General features: G+C 39.0%; 1 protein-coding gene across 2 annotated transcripts in view; it reads right to left on the bottom strand.

Annotated features, from left to right (window-relative positions):
- chrna4b (cholinergic receptor, nicotinic, alpha 4b) overlaps window positions 1–21691 on the bottom strand; it is a 35837-nt gene that overhangs the window by 2093 nt on the left and 12053 nt on the right. The window contains exons 3-6 of one of the 2 annotated variants that reach the window (XM_008413191.3): window positions 20738–20782; window positions 20551–20660; window positions 17176–18604; window positions 2480–2627 (exon numbers count right to left, since the gene is read on the bottom strand). In XM_008413191.3, coding sequence (XP_008411413.2) covers window positions 2480–2627; window positions 17176–18604; window positions 20551–20660; window positions 20738–20782 — 1732 coding nt within the window. The remainder of the gene's footprint in view (window positions 1–2479; window positions 2628–17175; window positions 18605–20550; window positions 20661–20737; window positions 20783–21691) is intronic. The other variant, XM_008413192.3, reaches the window with a different exon arrangement.

Raw genomic sequence — 21691 nt, 5'->3', positions numbered from 1 at the left:
GCAAAATTTTGAAAACATTTTAGGGGAGCAGGGATGGGTATCAATGTCATGACCGACTTTGAGACCAATAGAGCGATATTTGTGGCCGTGAGGACGAGTTAAAAATAGTTTTGGAGTCAGAAATCCACTGTGCTGTGTGTGGGGGTGCGTGTCTTAGAAAGATTTCTGACTCAGTGAGACACTCAGCCTCATTTTTTGCTCGTTTATGTTGCCATTTTAACTCAAAATCCCACTAAAAGTAATAGCTCCCTTCTCGGGATCAAGTTGAACGTTTTGATACCACTTTTGTGGGGCTGCATGCAGCGGTTTGAGCTGCATTAATGGTGATGGAAGAAAAATAAATAAAGATATAAAGAGACCGCTTATTATGACAGTAGGTTCCTGCCATGCATTGCATAGGCAGGCCCCAAATTATAAAATAAAGCTAACTTCATTCAGAGACTTCTCTACTTCAGGGATGGTACTGACTACTGATATCCAGAGTTGGATGGGAACTTGCAACATTACAAGTAGACAATAGTTCCCAGGAGAGTCTGTCTCTCTAAGAGCTTTGTAATTGGTGTCATTATGGGACTTTGTTAGGTGATGTAAGTATATGTTACTTCTTCAGATATGAAGGCGAGGGATTCAAGCTCAATTCCTGTTGTCTGACTGCTACTATAAAGGGAGTAATTCTTGAGTCGTCCTGTTCTGTTGATGATGCTACTAAAAAAACTTGTCATTGAAGAAACCTCCGTCACTGTCAGATAATTTATCTGGCAACATATTGAGTACTTGGTAGGAAAAAGAAATAGTGATAAAGAGACAGATAAGATACAGGACAGTGAGAACAATGCTAATTTATAACGGTCAGCTGCTAATGGCTCTAACATTGGGTTAGAGCCATTAGCTTTATGGCTAATGGCCATAAAGACCTGGCCATGAAGATGGCAAGGTGCACAACAGACCAAAGGTTTTTTGGTCTGTTGTGCACCTGGCCATCATAAGTAAACATGTAAAAACATGCAAAAGTCTTTTTAATGCTTATTATATTACAACTATGTTAGTATTAGACAAGCATAAAAGTTGTGATATATGTGTTAGCCAACTTATACACTGTACACTGATTACAGATTCTTCTGATATATCACCTTGTGTCATGAGCTGGATGTACATTTACAACCCAACTGATAACTCTTCCATAAAACTCAAGACAAAAAGGTAAACTAAAAGTAAACTTTTAAGCAACTACGAAGTCTGAATGAAAGTCTAATCTTACCGTAAAAGGATCCTTATTTTTGTCATTACTGCTTCCAAATGAAGTTCTTCTTTGGTTTGTTTTAGAAAATGAAAGTAGTTACCAAAGTATCCAATATCCTTAATCTGGGGGTCAGTTTTAGTGAGTTTTAATGAGTTGTTCTTTTCTGTAATCTGAGGTTTGAGTTTGAATGATTTCAAAAAATTATGGCCAAAGTTTTAATAGCTTCATAAATTATGAAGCTTTCAACAGTGAGTGTGGGCCAATAAGACTTGGAAGTGCTGAGAAAAAGTAAACTTAGCATGAATTCGGATACGAGATAAATATCAAGAGCCAATAACTAAAAGTAAACGGAAAAGCAGCTTAGTAAATCTGGATGCAGTGCAGGTGTCTATGTATTTATGTTAATATATGACTAGCTAATTAAAATTTCATAGATGACATATTAGAAAAGGCCACAATATAAAACAGAGGAAACAAAGAAAAATCAGTACAAGCACTCACGTTTTCTAAACTGGTGTGTTACTATAAATGACATATATCAGTTTAGCAAAATGACACATCTCATTCGAATGATTAAAATATTATTCAGCATTCTTTCAAGAAAAATGCTAGACAGCAAATGCTAAAATAAAACAAGATGTCTCAGTTAAATCCCGGGTACAAACTAGAAGTTCTGATCACTCATTTCTTAAGAACCATAATGGGATAAAACTCAGTTCAGTATTTATGTTTATGTCAACCACACACTCCACAAAGTTCATTTAATTATGTGCATCACAAAAACAGTTTTGGACATTGTTTTTGTTAGAAATATTATGTGTTATCACTCTTACATGTGTATAGATTATTGATCTTACCATAGCAGTCTTATATTATTGTGATATTCATTTAGAAGTGTTGGCCTCTCTCTGTCTGTGTTAAAACTTTTGACTGCTCACACTGATAACAGCCCTCTGCCCTTGAGAGAAATCGCTCCCAAGGCAAAAGACAAGATGACCTGGTGTGTGTAGAACTTGTTGATAACTTGTCTCTTCTGTCTATCCCTCCCTTCTCTGACAATAAAAGACCAGCTCTAACTGAAAGTTATCAGAACATGTGGTGGGCAGCTCGCTGGAGCGGTCCGCTGCGTCTTCTCATGACAGCTTGGTAAAAACTCACATAAGCTGTCTGTGGTTCATTTTACGTATGTTGTCAAAAAATACCTATCATCTTGGTGCCGTGACCTGTATCTCTACATACCTGTCGCTGACAGGCAGAGAAGGACGCGCTGAAAACCATGCATGGCCAGAGTCAACAAGACTTGGAAAGAAAGACCCGGGTGGCAAAATTCTTCGCTGGGCCAGCGCCTAAGTCCGACTTTGTCTGCCAACGGCAAATTGACAAGATCCTAACAGAAAGAACAAACCAACAGAAACGTGAGTGAAAAGCGCAAAATTGGGGTTAGAGTCCCAGTTGATGGCATTTTAACTAAATTGTATCAAAGGAGAGGTATTTTAGAGCCCCCCTCTGGATGAGGTGCCCCATTAGGGAAGATCCTCGCATAGGTAGGGAATTTGTGTGTGTGTGAATGGTGCTTAATTCTCTGAAAGTAAAACTTTCTGTTCTCGGAACTCTTCAGGGGACACTAAGTGCTCATTTGGTCAAAATACCAAGTTATATTAAGATAAAAATCACAGAGTACCAAAGTTATGGAAAGATTGTGGTGTTTTTTTTCTCGCCTATATAGAAACTATAAGGGAAATAATGTTGTTGTTTTTTTAGCATTTCTACACTTTCAAAGAAAGCCAATTGAGAGACGTCTCACTAAAATAAAAAACATAGGAATTACTTTTTTGCATGCTCAAAAGGGAAGTATGATTTTCCTGAAGGAGGAGAAGCTGAAATGTGGTAAAACTAAATAAAAACAATATCCTCAGAGAACAATGTTTAATGTATTGTGTCATAATTAGATTATAACACCAACTTGGTGCCATGATCCTTTTGCTGTTTATCTGGAGGGGTCAGCGATCAGAGTAAGGTACCGACCTGGACATTATCCAGCCTCATGTCTCTCTTAGGCCTTGAGAGGAGGGCTGCCCGCTGACTTCACAGTCTGCAGCACTGAGATCAACAAATTTAGTAATCCATTGGGTTTTTTTCAATGTTTATTAAATCCTTCGACAATGAAACATACAGTGAAACCAATATTGATAATATCAGCACTGTAAAGAATACAACATTAAGTAATTATACAGAGAAGGACTTAGCTTTTAATATTTTCTCCCCTAATCCCCTCCCAGTCCTCCCATACTCCCCCCCTCTCAACCAGTCAGAGCTAAAGCAAAGAAAAAAAAAAGAAATTATAATAAAAAATTATAATAATAAATAAATAAATAAAAATAAAATACACGCACATTGTATCTATTTATTTTGGACCCATGGTATTCGAATCTTTCCTCTCTAGTTTTAAGAACGATTCCCATACACTCTGATATGCCTCAAACTGGCCATTTATTTTGTGAATGAGTCTTTCGTAAGAGGCGGTCTCTGAAAGTGCTGAATACCATTCTGTATAGGTAGGGATATTTTGGCCCTTCCAGTGTCTTAATATAATTCGTCTTGGTGTGGTGAGTGCTATTTTTAACCATTGTGTTTTTTCAGTTACTATTTGAACCTTGTAGTCTAATAAATTACGGAGTCCCAATGTAGGTGTCAGGAGTAAGTTTAAATTAAGGATGCTGTTGATTTTTCCCATAACCTTCTGCCAGTAAGAAGTTAGAATCGGACATGTGAGGAACATGTGAAGCACGTTTCCTGGACTTTGTTTACATCGCCAGCAAATATCAGAGTTACTCATCTTAGCTCTAAATAGCTTGACTGGTGTCCAATACAAACGATTCAGAATTTTGAACTGTATCAATTTGGAGCGTGCATCTCTCATGGGTTTCAACATTTGCTTGACTATTTTACCCCAACTGCTCCTCTGTGAACTTTTTGTTTAGTTCTGATTCCCATACCTTTTTAAGTCCTGTATTAATATTGCAAATTTTCTCAATCAGGAAGTTATAAATGTGACTTACTGGTCAAGAGAAGTTTTTCAGTTTATTTAACATATTGTATATTGGTGATTCCATGGGTATATTCCCCTCAAGTTTCTTTAATTTTGTGAGACAGTCCCTTATTTGTAGGAACTTCCAGAAATCTTTATGGTGTAGATTGTATAATTCTTGAAGTTGTTGAAATGACAGTAAGTCACCATTTTGGAAGAAGCAGTTTATACTATCAGTCCCTTTTGTATGCCAGCTCCCCCAAAAGATCGTTTTCTCCTCTATTTTTATTTTTGGGTTATTCCACACTGAGGCATTTCCTTGAGTGAAGGAACAAGCATTTGCTTTTTTATGTAAATGCTGCCAAACGTTTTTGGTGTGGATCATAATTGGATTGGATTTAACTCCATCATTTGGATGTTGTGATAGATAATCAAAAGCTTTGAATTGAGCAGTTACTTCACCTTCCAAGTTTACCCAGATAGGACTATCATGTTTCTTTAACATAAGTGATGTTATTTGTGCACTTATAAAAGCTTCCTGATAAAGTTGCATATTAGGTAGTCGTAATCCTCCGTATTCTATTTTAGCTTGGAGTTTTATGGCAGACATTTTAGGCTTTTTTCCCTCCCAAATAAAGTTGCTTATCATTTTGTCCAGGGTCTTAAATATAGAGTGTGGTATTTTAAGTGGCAGTAAAGTAAAAAGGTAATTTAATTTTGGTGTAATGATCATTTTAATGGCCTGGACTCTACCCCACAGTGATATTTGTAGTTTGTCCCACCCCTTTAAAAGCAAGTTTATCTTATTTATGACCGGTTCAAAGTTATCTAAAATAATATTTTCTAGGCCCGGGTTCAGCAATACGCCTAGGTATTTAAGTTTTTTTGGTGCCCACCGAAAATTTCACTTTTGTATGTGGCTTTTATAACAAAATTTTGATAGAGGCATTACTTCACATTTAGACCAGTTGATCTTGTAGCCAGATAATTCAGAATAATTATTGATCAAATCAAGTAAAGGAGGTAGATATTCCTCAGGGTTCGACAGTAGACGCAGTACATCGTCTGCAAAAATCAACATTTTGTTGTCTAGTCCGCCCATTGTTATACCTTTTATTGTTTCATTTTGTCTGATGGCTTGAGCTAACGGTACGAGTGCTATAATAAAGAGCAGGGGTGACAATGGGTCTCCCCGTTTGGTCCCGCATTCGATTAAAAATTGAGTTGATCTCCATCCGTTGGTTGTTACTGTCGCTTTTGAGTCTGAGTATATCATTTTTATTATTTCTAGAAAAGATTGTCTAAACCCAAATTTTGTAAGTGTGTAGTAGAGATAATTCCAGCTGACCCTGTCGAACGCCTTTTCCGCATCTAATGACAGGGCCGCTACCGGAACATTTAACTGTTGGGCCTTCCAAATAAGATGCAGTAATCGCCTTAGACTATCAGTGGAGGTTCTGCCCTTGACAAAGCTTGTTTGGTCAGGGTGTATAATTGATTTTATATCCCTGTTAATCCACATTGGTAATATTTTTGTGAATAATTTTGAATCACAACATAATAAGCTTATCGGCCTGTAGCTTGAACATTCTAAAGGGTTTTTTCCCTTTTTTGGGATAACAGTAATTAATGATTCCTTCGTAGATGTGGGGAATCGATGTAAGTCAATAGCTGAGTTAAAAGTTTTCAATATTTCTGTGTTCAGTTCAGATGAACATTTTTTATAAAACTCATTAGGAATACCGTCCAGGCCTGGAGTTTTCCCATGGGGTGAGACTTTAATAGCTTTGTCGAGTTCTTCCATAGTTATGGGTATTTCTAATTGTGTGGCACTTTCTGCGAACAATTTCTGAAGGTTTAGCCGTCCAAAAAATTTTTCTGCTGACTTTAGATCAAATTGTTCTTCTTGAGAATACAGATGTTTATAAAAATCTTTGAAGGTCTTATTAATTTCTTTCTGAGAAGTAGTTACATTCCTAGCCCTGTTCTTTATCGCAGTAATTTGACGCGTTGCTTGTTTGGCTTTTAGTTGACTGGCTAACAATTTGTCATCTTTATCGCCTGATTCATACTATTTCTGTTTGATCCGGAAGAGAGAGTACTCTACTTTTTTTTTGAAAATATGGTGTTTAGCTCATATTTAGCTTAACTAGTTTGTCAAAAGTTGATGGGTTAAGATTTTCTGAGTAGTCCCTTTCCAATCTCTTTATCTCATTTTCATATAGGTTTATATTTTGGGAATCTTGTTTTTTGATCCGGGATGAGTGCTGAATCATTATTCCCCTAATATACGGTTTGAACCCGTCCCAAATTGAGTTTTGGTCCGCGGTATTATTGTTGATCGTAAAGTATTCAGTAATTAGTTTTTGGAGTTTTTTGTATACTTCAGCATCATTTAGTACGCTGATGTTCATCTTCCATCCTCTAGCCCTTTCATAGTGAGATCCCAATTGTAGGACCAAGTCTATGGGGGCATAATCGGTTAATGCTATTGAACCAATGCTGCAGTTCCCAACGTTTTCAATGAAAGTGTGAGATCAGAAAGTTGTCTATCCTACTGTAAACTGAGTGCCTATTTGAGAAGAAAGTATAGTCTCGCGCTGAAGGGTTTAAAAGTCTCCAAACATCTGATAAACCAGTATGTTTGCACAGATCTTTGATCGCGTCTAGGGTTTCACTGTTTTTAGGAATTGATTTCCCCGATCTATCCAAAACAATGTCTAGGACTTGGTTGAAATCTCCAGAAAGAATGATTGGGAAGTCTCCAAAATCTAGAAAAAATCTTTTTAGCTGTAAGAACAAGTCTGGATCTTCTATATTAGGAGCATATATATTAGCTATAATGATGTTTTGTTCTGAAATATTAACTAGCAGAACAATTACTCGACCTTCTTTGTCTTTATACTCTTTCTCTACTTGAATTGAGAGATGTTTAGAAAATAGGATGGATACGCCCCGCTTTTTCTGTTGGAAAGTATTGTGGTAAGCTTGTCCCACCCATCTATCCTTAATTCTATTGACGTCTTTCTCTAACAGATGTGTTTCTTGTAGCATCATCACATCTACTTTTTTCTGTTTTAGATATTTAATAACTTTGCTTCGTTTAGTGTATGAGCCCAAACCATTAACGTTCCAGGAGGATATTTTAACTACCGTCCCCATAGTTTATGTTCATTTGTCGATAATAGTAATAGGAGCATCTTTCTATCTTGTGATGTAACCGTTGTGTGTATACATATAACTAAAGAGAAAACAAAAAACGACAGCCTCAGGAGGAGGGCCCCAAAACTAAAAGAAAAAGTAAATAACTGTGCCTTATTCCTTATGACAAGCATGGTCCCGACCAATAATATATAGTAATAATAAAGATCCAAAAACTTCCGCCAGAGCTTTGTTAGCTCAAATGACTCGGATAAGAGGAAAGGGAAAAAACTAACAAAAAGGCTGTGCTATTTAAACTGTATACATATGTACTGTATACAAGAAAATATGTGGGATATGAATACATAGAAATCCAGATCGTAACCTCACGTTCATGTATGGAAGTCCAAATCGCCATCCATGCAGCTTAGATTGCATAAATAGCAATCCATTTTCACCGTGTGCAAAGTCTCATTGCAATAACATAAATTTAACCAGTTTAAAGGAGTCTAGTTATAGCCTGTATAATACAATAAACACTTTGGCCTTAATAAATTGGAAGTTATGATTAGTGATCTCAGAGAGGATATATTACCAATGATCTGTTCATTCATTCTCCTTCCTCCGGGGGTTGGTATTTGTCTATAATCTTCTTTGCTGCCGTTGCATCTTCAAAACGGAGGCGTTCCTTACCAAGGAAGACCCAAAACACTGCGGGGTATTGCGTGGTGTATTTCAGTCCCTTGGCTCTGCACATGCGTCTGACCTCAAAGAATTTATTCCTTTTTTCTTGTACTTCCTTCATGAAGTCTGGGAAGAATTCTATCTTATTTCCCCTCCACTGAAAAGATCTGACCTCTCTGGCTCTAAGTCGTACTTTCTCCCTGTCCGCGAAGCGAAGGAATCTCACCAGGATGTGGCGAGGTCCGGCTGACGTGTTTTGCCCATCTGCTTTTAGTGTAGCGGGTATTCTGTGAGCCCTCTCAACGACGATTTGATCAGTATCCTGATCCTGTAGGGTGCGTAGCACATCCATAACACATTCCAGTGCGTTATTCCCCTTCTCCGACCGCTCCGGGACTCCCTTGATCCTCAGATTGTTTCTTCTGCTGTAATTTTCTTGATATTGAATCCGACCTTCCAGCAGTGCAACTTTGGACTTCAGTTCAGCCGTGTTGGCAGTGAGCACTGCGTTCTCATCTTCGAGTTGCGATACTCTGTTTTCGGCTTCCCCAATTCTGCTGTTGAGGCCGACAACATCGGATTTCAGGGGAGTCCAGACAGTCTTTAATTGTAGTCACGTCAGCCCCATACTTGCTTTATTTTGTCTTGGAGATCTCGGTTCATGATGCGAATCTCGTTTATAATCGACGAGTCTGTCCCTGTTCCAGCTGGAGTCTCCATGCTAGTATTAGCATTAGCTTCGTTAACTCGTGAGTTCGACATCATCATTTGGTCGATTTTGGGTCCCGGAATGTTCTTTAGTCTTGAATTTTTTCCTCTATTCATCTGTGCTGCTTAGTTTCCACCATCTTCACATGTATTAAGCCCTCTGAGGGAAAGTAGAGATTTAAAATTGGCCAATATCAGCTCTAGCTCGTCAGCATGCGTCTTCTCCTCGCCGCATCGCCACCGGAAGTCATCCATTTGTTTTTTGATGAGCTGTTCATTCAGACTAGGTTAACATAAACTTACATTTTGCATTTTAAAATTTTATACTGTAAAGAATAAGAGACGACAGACTTTAACATGTTTCATGTTTATATGTGTTTGAATAAGGAAATGGTTTATGACTTCTAAAAATGTTGGGCAATTAGTGGCTAAAAACTATATGATCACAAGAAAAGATATAGAAAATGTTTATATAAAAAGAAAGAAAGAAAGACAAACAAACCCTAACCTACTCCTATTTGCTTATTACCTATTCCTCTGCCTGAGCCTCGCTGCGGTGTGTCTGACCTCTGACCTCAACTCAGACCTGTCGTGCCGTGGATCATTTGACATCCCTCCCTCATCACCACTGTCACTGTCATTTTTCATCAATGACAGTGATAAAGAAGCCAAAAAAGGACAAGGAAAGATTTCCATCACCTGGTCACTGAAGGCACTGAAGTGTCCACTGATCCTAATTCCTGGACACCTGGGAAATGCCATGCAGAAAACTACTGTATGGTGTCCTGCTGGACATTTGAACTCAAACTACACCCCTGTGTTTGGATGCAACTGTACTTTTACAACTTCCTCTGGTTTACCTTTTGGCAGAAGAAAAATACTGTGCTTCAGAGACAAAGGCAGCAAACTGAACTGTTTGACGTTTGTTTCATTGGTGGACAACCTGGACATTCACTGAGGGACGGTCTGGATAACTCAAAAATCACCAGAGCCAGTTGGACTGACAGGGAGCTGGAGGAGAGACGGAGGGAGAACCAGCTGCAGCGATGCCAGCAGCAGGAGGGAGAAGCAAAAAGTGAGACAGAAAGGAGACATATATACACACACACAGTTGTGATACACACAATGCTACTGCAATGAAAACTTTCTTGCTTACTAACCCTGTTTGCATATAGGAATTATCTATCTAGAAAAGAAAATTTTGAAGGCTTTTAGGTACAATGTTAGGTAAAATCTTTCTCTTTGTACCCGTTAACTCAGTCCTTAACAGAAGGACCAGTGATCCTCTTAAGGCCCACGAGCCACAGGCTGGGAAACCGTGAAGGAAAAACTGCAATCACTAAAAGTTCAGCAAATAACTAATAGAACTATGCCACTAAATTACACCAACTAAAAAAATTATTATAGATTCTAAGCTAATAATGATTTGCAAATGTTTTCTTTTTACTCTTTAAAATATCCTGGTAATCCATGACAGTTTTGAATTAAATTAAAGTCTTGAAAATAATTGATACTGCAGTATTCATAGATCGTGAAGTATTTGTTTGCATTTAACTCGAACATTTAATTTAAAATTTAATTCTATAAAGAATCTACAAATTAATTGAAATTGGATTTGTGTTTCTGTTTATGTCACTTTTCATGTTGTAATGAATGAATGTTATTATGAGAACAGACAAACTGTACTCAAGAACTGAGTAACTGATGAAATTATTGACCATTTATTTTTTAAAACTTACATTGTCAGCTGGGCTGAAATGCAAGGTTAAATGAAATTCTGATATGTTAAGCAACCAGATGTAAATAGTTACACAAAACTGATTATAGTAAATAAAAGCAACATTTTCTAGACTTCAGTAAAACCTGTAATCTAGATTTGATTGATGATCATAAAATTCATAAAAAATTATTGAATTAGAGGATTTGAGATTTGGTTAAAATTCAGGATGGTCATTTTTATTAACAGGGATAAAATAGAAATGTTCCACCTTCATGAATTTGACAAAATATCCACAGGTAGACCTGTAACAAAATGCCTCTTTGCTAAAAGATCTCCTAAAAGCAACAAAACTGCCAGTTAAACTAGCAGTTTGTAAGTGTTCAGCACATAACAGGTACCAATTAGGTTTCTAATGGAAGCAGGTCAAATAGCAAAAGCAGCAGCACCATTAGAAACAAAAATGTTAGCTATAGAATAACAAACTATTATAGCCAGTGGATAACTGAAGGAACAAAAGTGAATAATGATTACATTTTTCAGGTAAAATAAAAAAACCCTGTTCTACAGAAATTCAGATTTGAAGCAACAGAAATTTTGACACAGATATTTTTATGTGTCAACAGGGGGGCGGGGGGGGGGGGGGGGGGGGTCGAGGTGGTAACAATAATATAACCACAAATGGATTAAATTCTTTAAACATTTTTAAGGATTTTATTGAACTTTTGAATTGAGACTTTGTTATGGACTTTATTGAACTCACACCAAGTGGACCATACAAATATTGTTTGGTAATGATTGATGCTTTTTCTAAATGGGTTGAAATAGCTCCAGCAAGTCATGCAGATGCTTTGACAGTAGCTAAAGCTATATGTAAAACCATCATTCCAACACACGGCATCCCACAAACTATTTACAGTGACAATGGGCCACATTTTGTAAACCAGGTGATACAAAACATGGCTACTCACTTGGGAATGACATTGAAAAACCACTGTGCCTATCACCCTCAAAGTGCAGGGCTGGTGGAAAGAACAAATGGTACTGTGAAAAGCAGATTAAGGAAATGCATGGAAACTACCGGCCGACCCTGGCCAGATTGTTAGGACTTGGTGAAGCTCTATATGAGAATCACCCCGACATCAGATGGTTTACACCTTTTGAAATAATTCATTGGAGAGCTTACAGATTGCCGCTGTTCTCCCCAGATTTGCAGAAAACAGATGAAGAACAAACATTAGCAGATTATATGATCAGGACTCTTAAAGAAAAGGAAGTGTCCAGTACAAATTTACTGCCTTCTGATTCTCTTCCTTCGCAGGAGACCACACCCATCGAGCCAGGAGACTGGGTCTACATTAAAGTCATGAAACGAAAGAACTGGGCGAGTCCACGGTGGGAAGGACCATTACAGGTGCTGATGACAACACCAACAGCTGTTAAGATTGCTGAGAGACCCAGCTGGATACAGCTGAGTCACTGCAAGCTGCAGAGAGTGTTGGAGCACTAATTCGGGGTAGCGAGGAAGCCGACCTTCAAAGGGGTTCCAAACCAATAGGGTAGTTCGTCTCAATGCTCGTGAAGAAACCGACATATTCCTCGCTTTAGTTTAGGGGTTCCAACATCTCTGTGCGCGGAGCAACAATGGGGCGTCCATATGCCAGATGGATCTTCTACTGCGCTGTGACTGCAGCGTGTCTACTGTTTGGAGAAGGAAGAGAGCTTACCTTCCACCAACATGACTACAGCACCAACCTGTGGTGGCAGTTGATGAACAGGACTGCTTAAGAGGGGAACGAGGTGAACTGCTATGTGTGTGCACAGCTGCCCTACACCACACACAACTCAGGTCTTCTACCAGGGAACATCACTGATGACAAACAGATGTGTCTCTATGGCCTGAGCACACACCCATGGCGCAGTGTCCATCCGCCCAAGGGATGCAAGTGGTGTAAAAAGGATTATTCTGTTCCGCTTTGGACTAGAGCTGCCATGAAAGGACTTTTTGGAGCTATGAACTGTTTATTTGCGACTGACTTACTTCCATTTCCACAGACTGTGTTGAAAATACCAGAGATCATTTCCTTGGCAGGAGACAAACCAGGATCTCTCAGAAAAGACACTGAGATTCATCAATTGCACAAACTGCAAAGGTCAGGGGTTGACCCAAGGCTGCAATGCTTGAAAGGATAACTCTGACTGTCACGACTTGCTTCAGGAGAGGACATTCTACATCACTCAGCAGACGAGAGGATGACAGGTGAGAGCTTGTTGCAGTGCCATAGTGCCAGGAGACGACGGATCACTGGCTGACTGGCACTTCCTGTGTGGACATGTGGCTTATATCATGAGATTCGAGACCACATTGATGAGTCACTCTCATCAACAGCACGCACGAATTAGCCAACGAAACCATGAAAGACCTGACAGAACTGAGAAAAATGGTTCTGCAAAGCCGTGTTGTAGTGGACCTCCTCACAGCCTCTCAGGGAGGTGATTGCAAAATCATCGGCTCAACGTGCCGTACGTTCGTTCCTGATGAAACAGGAACTTGTGGAACTATTTCTGATGCTCTACATGAGCTGGAGGAACTTAAACATTACGTGGAAAGTGGAACACATGGATAACATCCTTTGACCTTCTTTCTTGGCTCACTTCTGGATCTGACGGAACCTTCTGTTGAAAATTGGAACACCTGTTCTGGGTGTTCTGATCCTTTTTTGCCTGTTCACAAGTTGCATCATTCCATGCCATTGTAACATGATGCTAAAGACATTTACCACTGCTGTGATCAACTACCAGCTGGTCATGCCAACCTCTGACACACATGAGGACCACTTGTTCCATATGGATGAAGACGCACTGAAAAGTGGATTATATGACGATGTTCTGTAATCAATAAATAGATTAAATCATCTGCTGAATTATTCCTACACTGAAAATGTGAAAACAAATGGTGTAAAACAAAATGAAAAAAACTGCATTTGGTTTCTTGCTATTTTTACACATTGTATCTCTTTTACAGCATGTATTTGCATTCCTTAGACTTGAGAAAATATGGCACTTTTATTGTTCCTTGTCTTTTCTTTTCTTAGATTTTGAATGGTTCACATGAGTAAAAATGATAAAGAGGAGGGAATGTTGGAAATATTATGTGTTATCATTCTTACATGTGTATAGATTATTGATCTTACCATAGCAGTCTTATATTATTATATATTATTGTGATTTTCATTTAGAAGTGTTGGCCTCTCTCTGTCTGTGTTAAAACTTTTGACTGCTCACACTGATAACACTGTGGTCTCCTGCGAAGGATTCTCTTCCTTCGCAGGAGACCACACCCATCGAGCCAGGAGACTGGGTCTTCATTAAAGTCATCAAACGAAAGAACTGGGCGAGTCCACGGTGGGAAGGACCCACATTCCTACCTTCCCAAAGCGATTTCTCTCTTACCTTGAGAGAAATCGCTCCCAAGGAAAAAGACAAGATGACCTGGTGTGTGTAGAACTTGTTGATAACTTGTCTCTTCTGTCTATCCCTCCCTTCTCTGACAATAAAAGACCAGTTCTAACTGAAAGTTATCAGAACACGCGGTGGGCAGCTCGCTGGAGCGGTCCGCTGCGTCTTCTCCTTTCATGACAGCTTGGTAAAAACTCACATAAGCTGTCTGTGGTTCATTTTACGTATGTTGTCAAAAAATACCTATCAGTTTTGTTGACTGAATCTGAGTGAATTAGTGCTTTTTTAAAACTTTTTTCTCTCTGTATCATATGACTCGCTCTTAACTCAGCTGTCACATCCACAATGCAGCAGGAACACCTTAAGATTTACAGAACAAAATACTTCAGAAGCTGGCATCGTTTTTGTCCACTTAAATGTTGAAATATGTTACGAGCCGTATAATATGGCTATTGTTTGCACTGCAGCCTATCCAGGAGCCTGATTCATTTTCCTTGTCGCTGATTGGCTGTAACCCCGAGATTGGCAATGAGGAAGAATGTGGATGTTAGCTTCTGTGATAAAGCTAAAGACGATTTCCACTGTGTGTTAAGGTTGCTTGAACTAAATAAATGGGGAGTCATAAGTGTTCTTAGAGGAGGTCTTCCGTATATTCAGGCTATTGTGGCCCCTACCCCCCACAGATATCCACCAGACTGAGACTGATCTGCAGACACTGGTTGGGACAAATGATCTGCTGCAGTAAGAAAAGAGAGCTTTGCAGGGAGAAATAGAAGGGCTGCCCTATCCAGAATGTCATTGGTTATTAAATGAAACTGCACTTTAACACTGCAGTTTTCAAGCCAAAACATGACTTTGATTTTGTTAACTTTAATAAAGTATCTCCTGATACCTACGTATAAATGAAATGGATCCATATGAGGAGAAAAGAAATCCTGAATGAGACATGCCGAGTTAAAATGAAATATCTTCTTTATGCATTGGTTCAAAGCACAGCACCAGCTTTTTCTAATAGCAGGACAAATGGACTACAGAAACTGCAGAGTTGTATTTAATATGCTGACGAAATGATTTTGAAGACGTGTATTATGGACATTTTTGTAGCATCAGGAACAAGACACACAAAAGTGGTAATTCAGCAGCAAACACCAGTTTGTCTTTAAATTTTGTTGAAAATGTCTCAGTTGGTTTACAGGCAGATGTAGGTAGACGTCTTTCACTTTACTGTGCAAAGAGGACATCCTTCTACCTTTCTCAGGTCACAGTGTACTCAGATATATCTCATCTGTAAGGCAGTGAGGATAACTTTTCACTGTAAACTCACATTTAGAATGTTTGAAGGAGAAAGAAACCGAAAGCTTGTCTTTAAAAGAGAACACTTAACCCTACCGGGACGAAGCCCGCTGTGGAGCGGGCAAGCACGTGACACATTTATAAGGCTTCGTAATAACACAGACAGCATACCGAGTGTTCATTTCACCTCTGGTGGACAGTACGGACTTCAAACTTTATAAAAGTGGTGTTTTTATATTGGTTTTGTGGTTATTTACTTGAAAATAAAGCCAGGAATATGATCGATCATTTCCGCCTTACTGTGTGGGGGTCTAACTGTGCCACATTTCGACACAACCAATGAAAATGTGTTGACGGTGTGTTGCTAGGTAGAACGGAGACACGTGGGGACAAACAAGGGGGGGGGGGGTTTGGATACGGCAAGAGACTAGGGAGAATTGATGCTGTGGATTTTACTAAGAGTGTTTTGATAGGTTTTTTATACAGTAAGTATGTTATTTAGAGTTTGTGGTGTGTGTAGTGTTAGTAGTAGTTTTGCTAGCGATCGCTGCATGGCTTCGTAGCGAGCTCTGACGCACTGAGAAGAGAAAGAATGCGCGAGATGGCCATTTAGACCTTGGCCTACAAGGGTTAATGTCCTCGGTCTAAGTTACTTACTGGAGTTCATAGTGTCCAACATTTTTCCATATATTTTGCTTCCAAAAAAGACAGATTTTGGTAATCTTTTGAAGTGCTCATTATAATAAGTTTCTTAAGGTTTCTTAGGGCCTTCTTGTTTGTTGGGTATTGTTGGATCTGTTCCACATCCTGTGTGGGGAATATGAGATCTTCCCCTCCAGTAGAAGGTACAAATTCCAAAAACTAAATTGAACTGTTTTAAATATTCTTTTGCACTCATCTCCATAAACATTTTGAATCAAAGTTCTAAACAGATGACAGGTTGCTGGAAGGTTAGCAGTACTTTGGGTTGTGTTGTTTTTAAACTGTTGTGTAAGTTGTTCAGGTTTCTAGCTATGTATATGATGTGCACATGGATTTACTGTCTGTTTGGGCAACTACTATTATGCAACATACACCCTGGAGTACATGACACATTTCCTCTAGGGGACAAAAAGTCTGTTGTATTCTATTCTATTATCTCCCATTTTAAGTCTACTGACCATTTTCAATAGAATGCTTATTTTGTTTATTAAGCCACTTTACTTTGACATATGAGCCTGTAGATATAAAATAATTGTTAAGTTGACATAAAACAGCATCTTGGACAAAGAGTCAATTTCAAATGGGATCTTTAAGCATTTGTTCTATAGCAGCTTGCCACAAGGACAAATTTTGTTCACATTTCTTCAATTAAATCTATAGAAAATTTACCAACGAGTGGATTTCTTAAGGGCAATCAGCTGAAAACTTGGCATAGTGCAGATGCAGCTGAAGGATAATGGATATCTCAGGCCCTGAGTTGTGGCTTTGCTGGATCTTTTTTCTCTGTTTTCTAATAAAAGACTTAAAGACATTGTTTGTCTGTGGATGAGAATTTTGTTAGGCCTCACACATCTTCGTTTGTCCTTCACCTTTCAGCTTTCACAAATTACTTTCCACATATTACTTTCCGCATGCCATGATCAGAACCACATTTAAAAGATTACAAACAAGCCTGGCTCTTTGGAATAAAAGGAAAAATGACCAATGATTTAACACTTTTTGACAAAACTATTTCTATGTGAAATCTAGTCTGGTCACAGTTTGTTTACTTGATACATAACTATAACTTGATACATAACCTTATAGTTAAGGTTCCTACCTTAACTATAAGCTAAAGTTACCTGCTCTTTGTGCTCCTAACTACTTGTTTTATCACCAAGGCTTTTTGTGTTTCTAAAAAAAAAGTTAATTCTTATAACTTACTGAAAAGTCTGCATCCTCTGCTTTGAGATGGTCTGCAATGTACTGAACTCCCTCTATGGCTCGTTGCATAGCTGGAGAAATTGCTGGAATGGGAGTATCTTGTTGGGTGCTTGCTTCTTTGGTTGGAACTCTTGTTGGGGATTTGGCCAAATGCTCCTTAGAGACCATTTCTTTCAGCTGCCTTGGAGACCCCAGTAAGCCATTGTCATGCAGACAGCAGTACTGGAAGCTCTGTGAGCGGCAGAGATGCTCAGATGTCGGTGGAGTCTGATCGTGCTGGTTGCACATTTGCTCCACGCTTTGGGAACGGCCGTTGAGGGACAGAGAACTTGGCTGCTCACTGGACAAGTTGTGAAAGGAGCCCAGAGGCACAGTCGGAGGCAAAGACAACTGAGAGGCGCACATGGTCGCAGAGTTGTGTCCACGTAGGGAATGCTTTTCTGTGAGGACAGAGTATTTGGCGGAGGCCGATCTGTGGAAGATGTTGGTGCTAAGCAGATGGTCATTACAGTGGTCTTCTCGGGAGGAAGAAACTGGAGACGGTGAGCAAACAAGGATTCTCGGACTGTCGGTTGCGGTTTTTGGGAGCGTGTTGTCTGTCTGTGTCATCTGTCTCAGCTCTGTGTCCAGACCAATCCAAAAAGCCTGCGAGTTGTTTGTTGTGGAAATCACGGTCGGGCGGTGCATCATCTCGATGAGCTTCTTGCAGTGCTGCTTCGCCGTTCCCGGCGGACGTTTCATGAAGAGGACTCGAGGAACCAAGTCCAAGAAAACTCTGCGCACCCAATGAGGCATGCCATGAGTTTTGGGTGACCGATGATGCACATTCAACACAAAGACCGTGATTATGATGGAGAGTGTGACAAAGACCATGGTGAACAGCAGGTATTCACCAATCAGGGGGATCACCAGTGACGTGGACGGGATAATCTCTGTGATTAGCAAGAGAAACACGGTAAGGGACAGTAGAACTGAAATACATAAGGTGATTTTCTCTCCGCATTGGGATGGCAAATAAAAGACCAGAACAGTCAAACAGGAGATGAGCAGACAGGGGATGATCAGGTTGATGGTGTAGAACAAGGGAAGCCTCCGAATGATGAAGTAGTAGGTGATATCTGCGTAGATCTCCGTACAACACTCGTACTTTTTCGTGTTGTACTTGCCCACTGCATTGATGATGACCCACTCGCCGCTCTCCCAGTAGTCCATCTGGTCCACATCACTGGCCATGCTGATCAGGTCGATCTTGGCTCGGTCATAGGTCCAGGAGCCAAACTTCATTTTGCAGTTCTGCTGGTCGAAGGGAAAAAATGTGACATCTATGCTACATGATGACTTGTAAATGGCTGGAGGCGTCCACTTTATTTGACCGTCATAGAACAGGTGGGCTTTGGTGAGGTGAGTCACAGCAAAGTCGCCGTCTGCACTGAAAAAGAGAGGGGCATATGGGAAAGACGTTTATCTCTTTGCCATGATGATAAAACATTGTGCGTGTAGTGCTGACTGTTTCTGGAACATTTGGTCAAAGTGCATTTTGGTTTGGCTTAGGTTTTTACCAATTCTCAACCACATCTCTACTGCATTAAAAAAATAAGTATAATAGAAATAACAACATTGTTACATTTGAAATTTCATACAATAAGTCCAAATAATGGCAAAATGATTTGTTTTTATTAATTTAAATAGGATTTGCTGTGATTGTGAATACACATTTATTAGTGTTGAAGAGACAATGCAATATATTGATGTTCCACATCAATAGTTAAATAATTTTGTAATCAAATTATTAATGCAGATGACAAAATATTATAAAACTACAAATTTAGATATTAGGTTTAAATTTGTGTTGTTTGATAAGTAGGTGCAAAAAAACTAATCTAAAGAAAAGTAAAAGTTATCAGTAAATAATTTATAAATGTTGTTTTGATGCCAGTTTTGATGACAGAGCTTTGATCTGGTGGAGCAGCAGCTGTTCAACTCTCCTTTCTTTAATTATCTCCCTTTTTATTTGGCTAATCTCTTGGTGGACACTAAAGCTTTCATTTCATTGCAGATTTGCCATCACACACCTGAGCGCCACACACACCCCATTATCCGAGTCATCTGAAAAATGTATCTGTCAAAGGTTGAAAGCAACAGCTCATCCTACATAAGAGCATTTTATAGTATGAAAAACAAAAAAATATGTTGTTGGTCTCCTGGTATCTCAGCCACAGTAAGCTGTGCTCTGCATGATGGATTTTTTATCTTAAAGTTCTTTATCTGTATTTCCATTACAAATGGGAGCAAAACTTTGTATATATACTGCTAAAGTCTAAACACAATCATAGCATCTCCATTAAACAAGAAACACAATTCAAATCAGAAAATGAATAAGTTTGTTCATGCAATAAGTCATTAAAAAACACGCTGCACCATCATCGCCATCCTCCTCCAACCACTTCCTGTTGTCTTCTTCTTGGTTTGTGCCAGAAGAAGTAACATCTGGTTATTGATCATGTGACTCACCTAGCTAAATGTAGCTAAATTACAGCGCTCCCGACCAAAAACAACCACTCAAAGCCAGAGAGAGGGTCTTAACGCTGTCAATCCAGCTCATGTACACACTGCTTAATGTGTTAATGTCACAGAAATGACTTACTCTTACAATAAAACTGTTTATTTGTTGTTATTTGTGTCCATGCTAACTAGCGTTAGACTTCAGTGCAAAGACCCGCCTCCTGGCTCTGATTGGTTGGTTCTGGTTAGCACTGGGAGAAGGCAGAAAAGCCAGATATTTCTCACAAATTATCTGTGTCACAACATAGTGATAGTTTTAACAAATATGTTAGTAAATATATTTTGAAGTTAGTTGAATATAGGTGTTTGATTTGTCCTGAATGAGCCATTCCTTTTGCTTTTTAAAAATAAAATAAGGATTGAAATATTATAATGAAAATCTTCAAAATGGCTGCCTTGCTGTTTCAATTAAATCTAAAATTACGTATTAACAACAACATGTTTTTGTTCCTGGAGCAGTTTTTTAAAATTTAGTTAACCTCCCTGATTTTGAAGCACATAAACCTTTTTCACTGCGGACACCATATCTGCTGTTGCCGCCTTAGACACAGTCAGATCCAGTTCATCCCTCACTCCTAACAGCACGTATTACTTTCTAAGCTTTTCCATTAAAGCTGACCTGGTTCACATTAATTTCCATCAAATTACTTTGTGAAACGGGGAAATGACAAGAAAAGAGATTCATCACGTTCTCCTCCCGTTACGTCATCTGTTTGGAGTTAAGTCATCAAAATCTGGAAGTGACTTGACACATGATTTTGAAAATGGTGACAGAGGAGTGGTTGTAGATTATCTGCTGAAACTGATCTGTACTTGTTGTAGAGGACGATATCAGGTCTCCAGATGATCTCTGACGGGATGCGTATTGACGTGACGTTTTCGTATTCCTCCGGGTTCCAACGGAGTTTGTAGTCGTTCCATTCCTGCAGAAAAACATACATTATGTTCATGCATTGCAGTGTTAGATCAGCGTTTATCTGGTTCTCTCATAGTCTCTTACTTGCTTAACCCACACGTTTGTCGTCATCATCTGATTCTTCTCATCCTTTTAATAGAAAGAAAAGTAATTATTGCAGCTTAAGGTTTTTCATAGATAAATACATCAGTAGTTCCAGAGGTTCATTGTGTAACACACCAAGAAAATAAAAATATCAGCTTCCTGCAGAAGCGCCCTGCTACTTTTCTGGCAAGCTGCTTTCTCCAGCTCTTCCCCAGCAGCCTGTAAGACGTGGCAGTCAGCGAATACACTCCATTTTAAAAGACAACTTCAGCTGGAGTTGACACTCACAACCAGGCATTTGGAGCAAGCGCTGTCAGCTAACCGAATGTCAAAAAAAAAGAGGACATTTCTCCCTAAAGTAAGGCAGGGTGCATAATGTATAAGGTCCTTTAAGAAAACACTGTGAATATATTCAACTGTGTTGCATGCATATATGAAATAACACATGGATGTATTGGAAACTGTGAATGAAGATATTCTGGCAAGACATAATGTGACTGGATATCTGTTTGGATGACAGCTGTGAATATTTACTGCGTGTGTTAGCATTATCTGGCAACTGGATTTAATTTGGTGGAAACTAATAGAATCTCCTTTGTTGTGGTTTCATTTCCACTGATAAGTGATCTGTCTCAAAATGCGTTTTACTTTCTCGATGACGGTTCATGCTGGCTGTAATGAGTCTGGATAAACAGAAGGATTGCAACTGAAAAGACACATTAATTTCTGCAAAGGAATATAACGGCAAACCATAAACCCTCTAGTCCCCTATGCAGTGTGATTTACTGTGGAAGCTAATCTCCTAATTAGCTTTGGAGCTTTCAAATGTGTGTTACCAGTACAATTTAGCCAATATAGAAATATATGCCAAAGATAAAAAGTTACTGCAGATGCTACAGTATAAAATAGTTTATCAATGTTTATACATGCCAGCAAAGGTGGAAAGAGTAAATA

Source organism: Poecilia reticulata, chromosome 7 (assembly GCF_904066995.2).
Source record: "Poecilia reticulata chromosome 7, P_reticulata-male-v2, whole genome shotgun sequence".
In the NCBI taxonomy this organism is placed as follows: Eukaryota; Metazoa; Chordata; class Actinopteri; order Cyprinodontiformes; family Poeciliidae; genus Poecilia; species Poecilia reticulata.
The sequence above is the reverse complement of the archived record's forward strand: the minus strand, read 5'-3'. Positions and strand labels throughout refer to the sequence as shown.